The following is a 15,635-nucleotide window of genomic DNA, read 5'->3' as shown; positions in this document are numbered from 1 at the left end:
TCCTAAACCTGGGAAGATACAGGCCAAAAATTCCTGACTCCATCCCCTTGTAGGTCCCTACTGGTCATTCAGATTGAGAAAAGAAGAATGCATTGAAAACCATGAATTAGGCAACGTCAGTTCTAGCCAAAGGTTTCCATGAGCACTTGCCCACTGTACTTGAAATAGTGATGAAAAATAAGAATATATATGTTGGAGCTATATACATCCTGTTTAATAATAATTTAATAATAAAGAATAAGATCATCCACCAGGCATAACGCCTCCACCAAACCCTCACCCTCATCCCTGTTTTTCCATCCCTTTGTCTGATTGGGCTCAGTTGTTTTTGCTGTATGTCCCTATGTCCTTCCCTTCCCCTAACTTTCGGGTCTAAGATTACTCCATGGGTCCATGACGAGTGAATATTGGTATGTGCCACCATCCTACTGTATAGGTAATGCTCTTACCAGACACAAGCTGGTTAACAAGGGTAACTTCTTGTAAGGCATGCATAGTAGAAAATGTTACGAGGGCTGGACGTCCCCTGGTGTGTAAATTCATAGGCAAAGTGAAGTGCCTTTTCTCCATACCAGATAAATGTATAATGTGCTGTATTGTTTATTGATGTCCCCATTACTATGTAATCCCTTTGGATTGTTTCTTCCCCGTTGTATACCTGTTTGGTATGTTTGTGGGATGTTTTAATATAAAAACTCATCTGAAGTTCACAGATTTAGCTGTTCAGAATTTATGTCCATTAGAGCTAAATCTAAGCAAAATATACAAATAAAATTCCTACACGAGGTCCATGTTTGGGACCAATTTGGATTTTTGTTCATCTGATCCTAAGATTTACACAATGTTGCACTGCAGCATAACTCAGTCTGGCTGGGTAGGGGACCTGATTTTGCTTTAATGCAGTTCAGGGCCATTTCAGACTTGTGTTTGACTGCAATTCCTAACAACTACTTTTAATGGGAGCAATTAGTAACCATATGAATACACATTGCAGGAGGTGTGGGGGATCTCTGCATGGCTCCCAAAAATTGCAAGTTAAGTCTGACTGCTTTGTTACTTTTCCTTCTCAAGAGGAAGAATCACACCACAATCAGACTCTAACACACAACAATGCAGTTGTCAAATGCATTGGCACTAAAAAAAAAGCACAGTCATCGAATAGGGGCAGTTAAAAGCAGTTAACCGTGCAATTCTTGACCCCAAGTCTGAAAGGGGTATAGGAAGCCTGCTCTTCATTGCAGCTGGCACCTTGCTCAAGCACTTGAACTGTTGGTTCAAAAAGAACTGCTCACTTCAGCCCCTATTTATTTCCTTTAGAACTGCCACAAGGAGACGCTATATGTAGCATTTACCCGAGCGTCAGAATTTCCTGCCATGAGAAAGCTGTAAACACACTGAAACCTTACTACCGGTGTGCATTAGTCTTAACACTTACAGGTCTTGTCCTTCCCCCAGTCTATGATTGGAGAGAAAAGGGAAAAGCAGAAGGATGATTGGCTTCTCTCTGTTACTTGGCTTTATTTTTTTTTATCTTTATCTTATTTTTCTTGTTAGCATATGAGAACTACCCATTGGCTTTGGTCTTAACTCTGCAGCAGAAGGGATTTTTTGAGCTTGATACCAAGTGAAAATCAGGAACTTACACTACATTAAAAATGCAAGCAATGATATAATAATAAACACAAAACATCATTATTTGTGTACTTTACATCTGCATGGAGTGTGACTTTAGGTCTTGTTTACCTGCACAAAGTTTGATTGTTTTCTACATAAAAAACGATTCTCATAAATTATTGACTAAAGCATAGAATGTATATTTCCATAAATGAATCATCTGAACATAATAAACCCAAATGGTCCATAAATCACAGATGATATAAAAATAAAATCAATTAACGTTAGGAAACAGACTTTTACTTCTTCTAGTTTATAGTCATAAAATATGGCCACTTACCTAATGCGACATAATGCTCCAGTGACAGATCATCTAATTACATCATATTCATCACTTTGTAATCCTCAAGAAAGCCTACATAATTTCAATTGATCTCAGAGGCTCTGGAGTCTTCTAAATGACACAATAAAGTAATATGCTGCCAATTTCATTTATTGTTATGAAGCACACTAAAGCTGAATAAAAAATGGCTCATACATGTTAATATTGACAGCACAATAAAGGTTCACCAAACCAAACTTTAAAAGATTGAGTGTACTTCAAACCCTTGTTGGCTCTTCCAACCTAGCTGAGAGTAACAAATATACCTACTATTTCAATTTCTTTCACTTTTTTGGTACTTGTCATCAAAAACTTTGACCCATCTTCCCAAAGCAAGGACAATCTAGGCAAAAAAAATTCTAAATCACTAAGAGTACCCCTAAGCGAGCTGTAACAAGACATTCAAACTTCTTCATGGTCTGGCCTACCACTGCCTGGGCCAGACTGGTCAATGCCCAGTCTGCAGCGCTGGGTCCCAGGTTTGAATCTCGCCCAGGACACTATCTGCATGGACTTTGCAGTTTCTCCAAATTTCTGCATCGGTTTCCTCTGGGTATTCCAGTATTATTTCCACATTCCTAAACATGCAGTAAGGTAATTGGCTTCCCCCCAAGTTGACCCTAGACTGTATTAAAAACATATGGCTATGGTAGGGACATTAGATTGTGAGCTCATATGAGGGACAGCCAGTGACATGACTATGGACTTTGTACAGGGCTGTGTAATATTTCAGCACTGTATAACTACTGTGTGTCCCCAGTAGTTAAATTTAGCCCAAGTAACAACTGCAACTGGTACCAAAATCAAAAGGAAATCTACAATGTTATGGTTGTCATCTGGACAGGAGGTTAGGGAAATCTTTCAGTGAGAGCAGTCTAAGATGGAATTCACCCTGACTTTGAAAAGATTTTAATTTCTATGGCCCATGTAAAAAATACATTATAGGTGGTTTTGTCCCCTGCAGACATACCACACTGGTGATTTTTATACTCCAGGTCGCTTAACGGCTAGCCCTATTTCACATACTTTTTATAGCAGTATTTACCCATCCAGGGTTCTCTGAAACCCTAGGGATCTTTTAGAGGTTACCGGGGGTTCCTTGAACTATGAGCAGTTTGTGACTCCCAGGTATCAGTTTAACAGACACCAATGATCTTTTTGGCTGTAAGGGTGCTAGCCTTTCCATTGACTGACAATTCAAAAGAGGCATTCTTCCTACTGATCACCACACTAATGTACTCTGAGCTGTGGATATAATAGATATAGCAGGGGTTCCCTGAAGAACTAAACATTATTTCAAGGATCTGTCATGTAAAAAAGTTTAAGAAACACCGTTTTATGGGATCAGCCTGTCATTTCCAAACCCCTGTGGTTGTGCTATCACAGTCTGATTTCACATAAATGCCACTTACATTCAAGAGATCGGTCAGCCCAAAAAAACCAGATCACCCACAGATGCCACCAAAAAAGAACAGAAAGGACGTGTCACCAGACCAGCCAAAAGAATAAAAACAAAAATGTATGTGAACACTGTTTTTTTAGGAAAAAGATCAGAGGGCCTTTACAGAGGAGGGGTGATAAAAGGGAGGGAAGCGATAGGTTCTGCATTCAACTTTTAAGTCTGATAATTAAAGAAAATGTATATAATAAGAGATACAGTTACTTACACTTAATTCTATGAAACACAAATCTCTCTCTATTTTTTTTTTGAAAAGTTTTATTTTATTTACTACAAATTTGTTGTATTAGAATTGCATTTGGAAACCGGTAGGTACATACAGAGTTACAAACCGATATAGGAATATTTATAAAATGAAGCAAACTGTTAGATGGCTACAAGAATTGATACCTGACAGGACATCCAAATTTCATGTTTTACTTTTCCCAATGTGTTCCCAGACATTGGTTGTTGTACATTCACGTAGAAAATCAATGAAATGTATACTCTGACCTTTTTACCAAACATAACAACTCTAATTAGACTTAATAATTGTTATGTATATACCTTGCACATTGAATGAGTATTTCTTTGCATGAGTGTAACTACAAATCATGGGGCCCCAAAGCAATGTTTTTATTAGAACCCCCAGGATAACTTTTTCTGTTGTAGGTGGCAGTGTGTCAGCTTTGACAATACGTGTTATTGATCCTAACATGAATAATGCCCAAGTCATGGAAAGGCACCAAGGAAACCTTCAGCTTGGATTGGTCACTACTTGGGACCAGAGCTTTGGATAAAACGTATAGATGTAATAACAGTTAGAACAATACCCTTAACTATATAATAAAGTACAATAAAAATCATTATTTTGCATACTACTACTCTATAACCATAATAAAAAGCTATTTACATTTTAGCTTTTTTAGACTTTCTTTTTATAGAATTACAAGCTATCAGCTATTTAGCTGTTTCGTAGAAGAAGTTTTTTTTTTTTTTTTTGGCATACGAGGTTAATTTCAGAACTTCAGACAGTAATGAATCTACACTGCTAAGACAATATAAATGCAATGCAAATGCTTCTTTGAGAGGTATCTGTGACTTACAATATTCCTGAGGTCAGACTAAGGCTATATATCCCTCTAGATTCTGTCGAAAAGAAATTTTCTTGATTGTTTTGAGCAACGATTTGCTTCTGTAAGTATCTGTATACCAGTACCTCAAGGTCATTTAGTGATCCGCCATGCTGAATAATCAAATTATTGATATTAATGAACGCTGTTGTGTCCAAATAGGGAGGACGCAGTGGGGCAAATGAATAGTAAATTCTAAGTAATACACACCAATGCGCAAGTCAGTGCAAGAACTTTAAAATGACATAAAATGCATGGTGCTGCCTAGCAGAATCTGGCCCATAGATTCATCTATCCTGAAAGTCTGATTGTTTATCTCTCCTTTACAGTCTCCCTATTGGGGCCCTTTCAATCCCAGGCCCCATAGCATTTACATACTAGGACGATTGTTACTCCATTGTTTGTCCAATATGGATTTGTATCCAACACCTACAAGTGTCTGATGCCAAGTCAGTTTCAGATATGTATATTATGCATTAAAGTATCTAATATTGATTCACTATTTATTACAGATCTCCAATAATCTGTGTTTTCTCTTACAGAGTTTAGTTTTCGTAAGTGGTACAGGAGATCATTTGATCACCGGCTGCCCTTGATAAATGTACTATTTGCCACAACGGCGGACAAGGTGCAGAGTGACAAGGAAAGAGTGCAAGCCACAAAATGATTGAAGATGAGACTTCAGTGGGTGGAATGTGGTGGTGATTCATCAAACCATCCATCTTTCTGACAAATCTTGGGACAAAGCCCTGCCTATTGTAAGACAGAGCAGCCAAGAAAGAAAAAAAAAGAGACAGCAGCTCTGGTTAATAGGGATAAAAGCCTCAATAGGGCCAGAACTGACTTCGTGCTGTCAGATTTCCTGGACAGATATTGAAGTGTGACAGCTATGAACACAGCTGTCCCCGAAGACGCTAAATGCTTCTAACAGAAATTCTCTCCACAGGAACTTGATCTAATTATTTCAACGCTATCCATAGATCTGTGCCTTATATTTGTATCTATGGTTTAATGGCTGCGCTTTCCACTTCAGTAACATCAAAGAGCTGCATGTGTATTGTGGCAGATCTGACAAATAAGACACAGCAAACAGCCAAAGGAAAGAGGAAATTGGTCTAAAAATAATAAAAACAGTACAGGACAGCACACAATGAAAATAAGTGGTATTGTATAACAGCCTAAAAGCATTGCACAAAACACAATACATGTAAAAACACATCGTAAAAAAAGGTTTTAAACGTCTATTTTTATTTTTTTTTAAATACGCCCAAGTATGGAGTAATTAGCACTCTAGTATGTTCCACAGTGCTGCAGCAAAGTGTGAGAAGGCCCATTCGAATACCCGATAGTTGCAAGATGTACAGTATATGGACAAATGTATATGTTATGGGGACCAAAAGACCTTTTACTTTTGCCTTATAATAATAGCCAAGCTTTAAATATTCAAACAATTATTGAAGGAGGAAAAAGAGAACCGCTTTTTTAGGCAAATATTGTAATTTTAATAAGATATGTAATTAAACATATTAAGCTAAACAAAGCTCAACTAAACTAACAATAATCAATCACATTGTAGTATGAGGTCAAGATTCCATATGCAACATCGTTAAATATCCAAAGACAGACAGAAACATTAGAAAATAGAGTTCTTTCCCGAGGCGTTTCGCCGTATTGGCTTCCTCAGGGGAGGGTAGAGACTGAACTAGACAAGTAACATAGTGAATAATTAGGAGGATGATAAGGTCAATATCTTATCATTCTCCTAATTGTTCACTGGTATGTTACTTGTTATGTTACATCTTTAGAACCTGATCTCATAAAAACCTAATTTAGGTGAAAGGGCGTACATTTATACAGACACATTCATAATTCTTGCAGGAAGCCTTCCCAGAAGAGTGGAGGATGTTTTTGCCACACTCCGTAGTGAATTTCAAATGATCGTCTAGGGTTTTGGAAGGGGATATACAACAAACTTCTATAGGTATGAAAGTCAGGTGTCCAAAATGTGGTTTTAAGGGATAAAAAAAAACAGAAACCAAATTCCAGCAGGTTCGGTTCTAACACCTTGACAATTGGCAAAAAAAAATTCAAGGAAGTTTTCACGGGGTACTGGTCACCAGTAGGAGCAACCCATTAGGCTGTGCTTTTGTTTATACCTAATCAGGTCCTAATCCTAATCAGGTAGGTGACAGTATAATCCATTTGTGAAGACATGGTTTTACTTATGTCAGACTATTCTGAATAAATGTTTTTACTACTTCACAAATGTTTTGAACCCCCATGGTGGTGCCTTTTCACTTTTGGGACTTTGTTACCCAACTCAATGCATCATCATTATTCAGCATCATCTCCAAAGTAACTACGTCTTTTACATAACCCTGAGGAAGCTAAAGGATTCTACAGTTAATTATAATCTAGATGATTGTGTCCAAAACCCATTAGCAACATCATGGAATGTGGACTGCTGGACTATACAGCAAACATTTGAATTTTTGTATATAACTTTTTGTAATATTTTTTGTAATAGTTTTAGCCAACACACCCCTTCTTTCATCTCTTTATATAATCATACTTACATGATGGGTGGCTACTACCAAAGCATAGAGGAATTAGGAGATATTTACAAAATACCTAAATCCCACCTAATATTTACTTAAAATGTTGCACAAGTTAGTTTTTATGTTGCTTAGTGGATACGTAGTTGACTAAAGGACAAATATCAGTGTGTGGTTGTAAATTGGGTCCATTCAGAAAAAAAGACCAGTTAATCCTGCTGCACCACAAGGCCCTGTAATGATCCTGTTATAATAAATTTGTCTGTAATTGACATAAATCTAAGTCACGTCACTTGGCCTTTTCCAGCCAACACAACTTTATATTTCCCTGTATGTTCCAATCTATAGTATGTAAATAATGGGCAATATTTTAACATTTCCTTGGATTTACACTTTTTTTTACATATTTATCAATAAAACCAATACAGCATCTTTAACATAAATCAGCTCATAATTTAAATTCATAAGTCCTTTATGCCACTTTTGAAAAGCCAGTGATTTTTTTATGCATAAATAAAAAAAAAATCCTTTTTTTATTCTGATTTCACATGGTAGATGAATAGGACAGGTAACAGTAGGAGCTCTGCGCACTCCGTCATACCCGTACCTCCTCGGGGACCATGTGACATACAGACATAATGAACCGCTTGCTGTGCTTAAGAGGTATTATCAACCAATTTGACATTTGAGCAGCGCATAAAAGTTCAGAGTAATTATCAAATATCATCCTCATGCCGTATGGTGAGAAAAAAAGGGGACATCCCAATCTCCATGGACAACAGAAGCAAATAACAGTTAAAACCAGTTAAACATTAAATAACAAACACAAACGCTCCTACCTCAAACTCTTCGACTTCTATCAGCAGCTTGGAGGTTGTAATGCGGGATTCATATGGCGGGAAGGCGGCCTGCGAGAGAAAGACATTTTACTACATTTTTGGAATAGTGGAACTCTAGCTACAGGCATAGTTTCCAGTTTCAATATCATTACAGTACAGTTTTCATGAATATAATTGCTTTCTTTTCCCGCATTCCCCTATTTCATATTTTCACTGCTTTCTTATTTACTAGGAAGTCATTTTATTTTTTTGATAAAACGGGCTTGATCATTTCTGAAATATTTCCTGAGATTTGTAAAACACTACTACGCATTTACCAGACTCTCATAAAATAGTTTGTATTGTGTAGTGAACATGGTGCCAAGAACAGGAAAGCAGAGACCAAAGGACTAGTCGCCATTATTGTCTCTGCACAGATCGTGTTTTCCCCATGACTTGCCATGCCTTGTCTCGCATTGTGTCTCTGTATAGAAGAGGCTATATTAGTAGAGGCGAGGCTTTGTTTTCTCATGGCAGAGCTGCCCCCTCAGATGACCGGTCACTGTTAGGACCATCATTAGACCAGCAAGCAGCATGAGCAATGGATGCACACAGTCCCAGGATGAATAGGCAGAAGCAGGAAAATGCATGCAGTGCAGGACTTCAGGTACACATTCCTCTTCAGTAAGGAGACCCATGAGCATTGCAAAATAATAACAAAATCTCCCTACAAATCTGGTAACATTAGCAGTCAGAGTCAGAGAACTATAAGCCTGCAAAAAAGACATAGGTTTGGTGGGGGTACATCTACTGTCAAATAGCATAGAGCCAATGGGTGGCAGATGTGTAGGGGAAGAGGTTAGCATAACCATTCCAGGGAATTTACCAAAAACGTTTAGGACTACCTGGCCACAGAGTCTGTTGGGTCCACAAGCTGCTGCGTGTTGACTTCAGCTCAACCATTACAGTCACTAAAGTCAGTAGCCAGGTTTGCGCTCTATGTCGCTAATTGGCTAACGCAGAAAAGGAAGTGGCTGGTGGCCAAAGTCTAGGTCCTATTCTCCAGGGCAGGTAGAAAGAGAAAACGGACAAAGAAATTGAAGTAGCTAGGGAGAGTTCGTAACTCAACCGAGCAGAGTGGGTCAGTAGAAGGCGGCAGGGGACTAAAAAAGTTTTTGACCCCTTCCTGGTTGACCAGTTCATTCTGACTCCTTCCCCATAATTCTGCCAGTGTACTATTCTATTCCATGTCACCCCTCCCATCCTGACTGACCACTCCATTCTGTGTTTCCACTATCCTGGCTGCGATCTGCTCTATCTGATGTATAATCTCGTCAACCCCAGCTATGACCCCTCCATCCAAGAACACAGATGGGGGAAAAGCCTGGTATAGCTTTTGCTTTACTAATATTATCTGACCATAACAATTACTCAACACACTCAATCCAATGTGACCAAGCCTGCGTCAACTTTCCTACACCCCCAATCCCACAAAGTGCTGGATGTTCTTATTGCATTTTAAAGTAACCCTAGTAAAAAATACTGTATTCTGAAAACTTTGAAGTTAAAAACTTTTATGATTGTAATATAAACTCCTTTTTTAATTGTAATTTTTTAGTATTTGTTTCTATTAAAAGTGACAGATAACAGGTTTGGGAGAAACTATAATACTGCAAGGGGTGATTACAACAATTACTTTTTATTTACAGAATAAAACACAAAAAAAAAAAAATCAGAAAAAAACTGCTGTAGTGTTTAAAAAGTTTTATCCATAGTTAGGCTTTAATTTCACTTAATACTAGGACTACCCTGTTTATGAGATAACTATGCTGCTGAATGATTTTCCTGCAAAATGAACAATTGTTTGGAATCAAGGAATTAGAAAAATATATCTACTGGTATGATGAATAGGTAATAAAACAATGTTACAGGGGTAATCAGAAATAGAAACACTGTGTTCGTGCTACTAATAAACTGACTCATATTTGTAATTTTATATTCTGTCCTCATTTCCACATTAAAGTATTGACATTAGTTTCCATCATGGATTCAACTTACGAGGCCAGCAAGAAGCTTGCAGTGGGTATGTTTGGGAAACTCTCCCTTACATCACAAGCAGGGGTTCTCAGATCACTAGAGGAGTGGGGTGGATTGAATAATAGAGCAGTACATAGATAGAAAACACAATCCCTAAGCAGGCAGGCAGTGCTCTCTGTATGCAGTTCATAGTTTCATTTTCAACTGCGCTGCAGCATACCTTTGAACCAGAATGCAAAAGAAAAGCAGTTTCTAAAGCCAGAAATAAAAAGGATAAAAGGAAGGGAGCATTAACTCCCATGTGAGCTTAAATCTGACACACGGATGAAACTCAAGCAGGCTAAAAAATAAGATCTTTCCGCTGACTGAATTTTTTACAGTGTGCATTTTACTTTTTTTAAGTACATATTTATAATACAAAATGTGTACTACTTCTTTTGTAGAATAAATCTATCAACAATGCACAGGCTACGTTTTTTTCTGTAACAACTAATCAACATTTCCCCGTTACTTGACCAACCAACATGGGGGATTGGATACCGGTAACAAAAATTATTCTAATAAATATTATTAAAAACCCAAATTAGGGATATGCAACAGAGAAAAAAGTCAGAGAAAGAGTGTTTCTTTGGTATACAAACAAACAAGTAATGATTAAATTGAAGTTGGACACCATCTAAGGTGACTTTTGGCTTAACAGAGATCAGCTGTACTAGGGTGACAGGTTAACAGTTCAAAACAGAAATATTTAACATGATTAGATAGATGAGCCTTATAGGATGAACACCATTATCTCAGGACCAACGCATTTCGCCAATATGGCTTCATCAGGGGAGCAGTAAAGATGTATTGGTGTCTTTTACCAAATGGTGAAGAGCTCAAAAATCAGGTCACAAGAAAAGTTATTATGAACTGGCACATGAAAGCACAAATACCAGGATGACATTAGCACTAAACATATACACAAACACATGTGTAGAGGTATGCACAGAGTCTTAAAGTTCCTTTCCTTGCAACACATAATCACCTTTTTTTATTCCACAGCTGCTTCATTTGGTCACCTTTTCCAAAAAAAAAAAATACTTGGTACTTCCATGTACAGAGGAGCATGTGACAGCAAAAGATGATTGGCCCAAACTGTCACATAAACATTGAGAGTAACTATTCCTGTCTAAGTTCCCATGAGAACAATTTAAACCTTACACAGGGTTATCAATCAAGGTTATCAATCCCAGCGACTCTATGTAGAAACAGTGAGCATGTGCTTGTAGGTATTGGAGCCGTCAAATTGAACCAATACCTTTGACCAGTGTTGGCACTTTGAAGAACAACAAAGGCACTTTAAAACATAACTTTAATATTTTTTTAGTAAAGTAAAATAATTACCCAGCTGTTGTAAAACTTAAAAAAAAAAAAGCTTCTGCTTTAAAGTCTGATATATGTTGTACCTGCTGACTGGTTGTACTAAAGGTTACGCTGCAAAGGGAACATAATTAAGATCCAGAGTGCTGACAGGTTTCGCACACATTTGTTTTTTTCAGCATACACAGCATCCAGAGGTGCTCTCCATAACCTTGCAACATGTCACTTCTACACTAGTCTGTTTATTTCTCATACTCATATCTAATTTTAAAGTAAATCTGCATTCTTCCAGCTAACTTACACTGCTGCATTGATTTTAAAAGAGAACATCATGTTTCTTCTAACTTGACTCATCTAGGCTATATTCTGACATGAAGGACAAGTTTTATTTGTAGGAAAGAGTAACCAGGTCCACAGAGCCCAGGAACTTACAGCACCGAGTAATATGTTGGCGCGATATAAATACTGTTTATTATTAAAAACTTGAACTCACTGAGGATGTCTATTTAAAGAACATCTTGCAATTGTAACAATAAGAACAATTCCACAAGTCCTGTGACAAACTAAAAAGGCCAGACAAGCATTAGGACCGTGTTTCTCAAATCTTACCAAGAGGGAACCCTTAAAAATAACTTCAGGGAACCCCCTTAAAATTACTATACACACACAGCACACAATGGGGTGGTCACTAGAAAAAGTTTCACTTACATTGCTGGCCATTGGGAAGAATGTCACCCTTACAGATACCCAAAAAGATCATTGGTGTCACTTAAACAGACCTGAGAGGTACAAACTGTTCATTGCTCAAGGAAACCCCAGCAACCTCTGTAAGAACCCTGGTTAAGACAAACTGCATTAAGTTATCATTCTGAACACTGCAGCATCTATAAGCTGTGCTCACCACCAGCACAGCTTTTTCACTCAAAAATGTAACTAGATAATTAAATCTTTATGCATAAGCCCAGTTACTCCTAAAAACTTAGAGGTAGATTTCCAGCATTTAAGTATGTAAGCACAGAATGTGGCATACAGAGCAACAACCTTCTCTTCTCTCAATTTGGTTGTCCCAATCAGTCTTCTGACAATGTGTAAATAACTGTACAAGTATCCATCACACACGTTTCCATGTATACATGGTAAAGCCACCTTTTTGACATGCATAACATGGTAATATCAACAGAGCCTAAAGCTCAAGCCAAATGTAGTTGTCATTGCAATAGTTAGGAGATCTTAGTCCTTCGGTAGACATATGACTTGCTTGACCATGCTTCTTTAAAGTGGACCTAAACTCAATATTTTTATTTTACATAAAAGGGTAGGCAGCCCTAATACGTGAAGTATTTTTTGTTTTAAGTCTAGATCGCCATTTTAAGTCTTGATCACTGTGCAAAGCCACCCGGTATACCTACGTCACGCATCCAGGGAGACTCTGGTTGCTCTTTCTACGCATGCCCGACTTTGGGCATGCACAGAAGGGGCATTTTTTCCACCGAGGGGAAAGAAATGCCGATCTCACGCATCCCCCTTTACAGCAGGCTACGTATGATGTTAAAAATTGTAGCAATAGGATGGAAAAGATTGAAGACAGCAATTTCCAGCGTGATGAAGGAGAACTCTAGGACAATGCAGGACCGGATCGAGGGAGGTTCCAGTGCCATCAAGAGATTAGCGGGATTAAAGGTAAGTGCTTTTATTATTTTCACTTTATTTCCTCTGACATCCAATACTCAGACCTAATGTATTTATGATCATTTTTGCAGTAGTGCACTGCATATCTTCTCATCAGTATCAAGTCTTTTCCCAAGCTCTAACATTGGGAAGGATAACCATGGAAAGCAAAAATGCCACCTGAACCTCAAAAGATCCTATGATTGTCTAATAAAACCATTTCCTTTCTTCAGTCCAGAATGAGTTAGTTAGACAGTCATCTGATTTATAAATTTCAATGCACAGAAAGGCAAATATATCAGAAGGCTGCTTATCTTTCATTTAGCACCAGAATTCCTAATGACCTTGGCTAAAAAATCTATAGGAGAAGACTACATAAGGCAGCACCAAGTGAGCCAACACACAAGAACGGAAAGACCAGACTCCTGCTGTATAACCAAATCAGAAAAACACTCAACATCTGAAAATAATAACTAGAAATGGAACCTCCTGTTGGTAAACATCTGTTAAAATAAAAGGGGTCCCGAAAATAACAGCCTTGAAAACAATCTCACAACATCGGCAACAAACATAAAACAGATACATTAATGCACTTTGCCAGATATTGTTTCCCTGCACTACTTGGAATGATGATGTGATGACTGCAAAATTGACAACTCGGTCTGTGAAATTTTACCCAAGTGGGAAATGTGATTGAAAGTGAAAATTCAATTATTTAGATAAGGGTGCAGCTAGTAATAGTTACGCACAAAAAAAAAGAAAAGAAACAATGTGCACCCATATATTAAGAAAATAGGAAAAGAGGAAACCATGCTGCAACTTTACTGTTGCTATTTCATGTGGTTGCTCAACAAATTTCAGATATACAGGCATAAAAGGACCATCTTTGTTAGTTGTGAAACTGTCCTAGAAAAAGGATTCTAAACTACTGGGACATTTTACAGGTTCACTAGTGTCCATTTTTCCATAACTCTTGTACTTTGACCTTGTGTTGGCTTAGCTTGAACCTATTTATTTATTTATTAATACCTTATTTGGAGGTTCAGCACTCAATATAACCACCCAAAGAAACCTCAGTGTTCAAGGAAATAAGGCCATACCTAATAAAGCTGTACAAAAAATGCACTCCAAAACCTAAAAATATGTAAAAAGTTCAGTTTACTTGGAATTTTTGCACAATAGGAAGGTAAATGAAAATTTGGGATTCCAAGTCTATTCTTGAAATTCAAATATATGAAATAATGTTATGTGATAGACAGGTGCACTTTAAATACTAGTGGCAGTATGCCTGCTAACTCCCGCAAGCTAATCTTAAAGTAAGAACAAATGTCAGGCAAATAGTGGCATCGCATTGGGGAGCTTAAAACTAAATTGGAAGAAAAGAAAAATTTAGAGAAACTGCAAGTAAATGAGCAGACAACTTTTTTCATGGGGCACCTGGGAGAAGAACATACGGTGCGAGGTAAACAGCCTATGACTTGCAAATGTTGTATTTAGCGCTCTGTACCCAAGACTGCAGGTCATTAGGAAAAGCGGTTCTTGCCGGCAATGTTATCAAGTTGTAATAGTTACAAAGTCTGAAGTGTGCCTGGAGCAGGATATTTAAGCAGAGATGGTTACAGGAAAAATCCTTCTTCTTAAAGAACTCATTACTTCATATAGTAACATAAAATGCATCTAAAGTCAAAAAACTTTTTACTGTTTGTTTTGCATGATAGAAAATGTTTTATTCCAAGTATTGGTGTTGGTGGGCATAATAAAAACCTTCAGCACTGGTGTGAGTGACCTCTGTAAATACCCTCAGCATTGATGTCAGTGACTGTGATAATAACCCCAAGTTTGGTGTTAGTAACTACATTTATAACCCTCAGCAATTATAAACCACCAGCAATGCTGGTGCCAGTGACTGCGTTAATTATGTCCAGCATTACTATCAGTACCTGCAACTGCAAAAAAGTCCCTGAAATTGTTGTTAGCTGCAGAACTTTTTGCTCCCACACAGGTGCCCAGCTGTGATATGTTTTTAATTGCTCTTCCCATTGTGTATTGTGCACTGAAATTTAAACCCCTCCTCCCCCAATGGTGGTCACTCAAACTCAGATATCATGGTATTATTGTAGTATATTAAGTGTTGGCAACTGTAATGGGGTCTAAACTGAAGGCTGTTACAGCAGTATAGAAGTATTCAACAGGCAGATGTTGGCAGATACTCAACATCATATGCGCCAAATCTGTAACCAAAAGACAGGAACAAGCCAGATCAACAGAGACCCGTCAGTAAAGTAAAGAAACAGCAAACAAAGTTGTTGTCAAGTAGCTAGCTGGAATCAGTTACCTGCAAGCAGTTTAGTGAAGAACAGCTGGAAGAAGCAGATCAGGTGAGTAGGTGGATGTTATTCCCAGTAGAACATGGGTTTAGCCAAACACCTGAAGAGTGCAAGAGCCAACTTGGTGCCAGTGAAGCTAATAAGCGTGCACAGGCATACGTGTTTTGGAGCATGCAGAGCAAGTGATGAGCCTTGCACCAGTACCAGCATTAATGGGTGTTCAAGCCAACTAACTAATTCTTCTTTCGTTACAGTCACTTTGTTTCCTTTTATCCATTTGGAACGTCCAGCATTCTGCCTG

At 37.9% G+C, this 15,635-nt stretch overlaps 1 protein-coding gene across 1 annotated transcript in view; it reads right to left on the bottom strand.

Moving 5' to 3' along the window:
• The window catches only part of LOC140331630 (uncharacterized), a 254,451-nt gene that overhangs the window by 184,700 nt on the left and 54,116 nt on the right, over positions 1 to 15,635 (bottom strand). Inside the window, exon 8 of the mRNA XM_072412809.1 lies at positions 7,962 to 8,030. Coding sequence (XP_072268910.1) covers positions 7,962 to 8,030 — 69 coding nt within the window. The remainder of the gene's footprint in view (positions 1 to 7,961; positions 8,031 to 15,635) is intronic.

The sequence above is a fragment of the Pyxicephalus adspersus genome, chromosome 5 (assembly GCF_032062135.1).
Source record: "Pyxicephalus adspersus chromosome 5, UCB_Pads_2.0, whole genome shotgun sequence".
NCBI lineage: Eukaryota > Metazoa > Chordata > Amphibia > Anura > Pyxicephalidae > Pyxicephalus > Pyxicephalus adspersus.
Note: the sequence above shows the minus strand (reverse complement) of the source record. Positions and strands in the feature narration are given on the sequence as shown.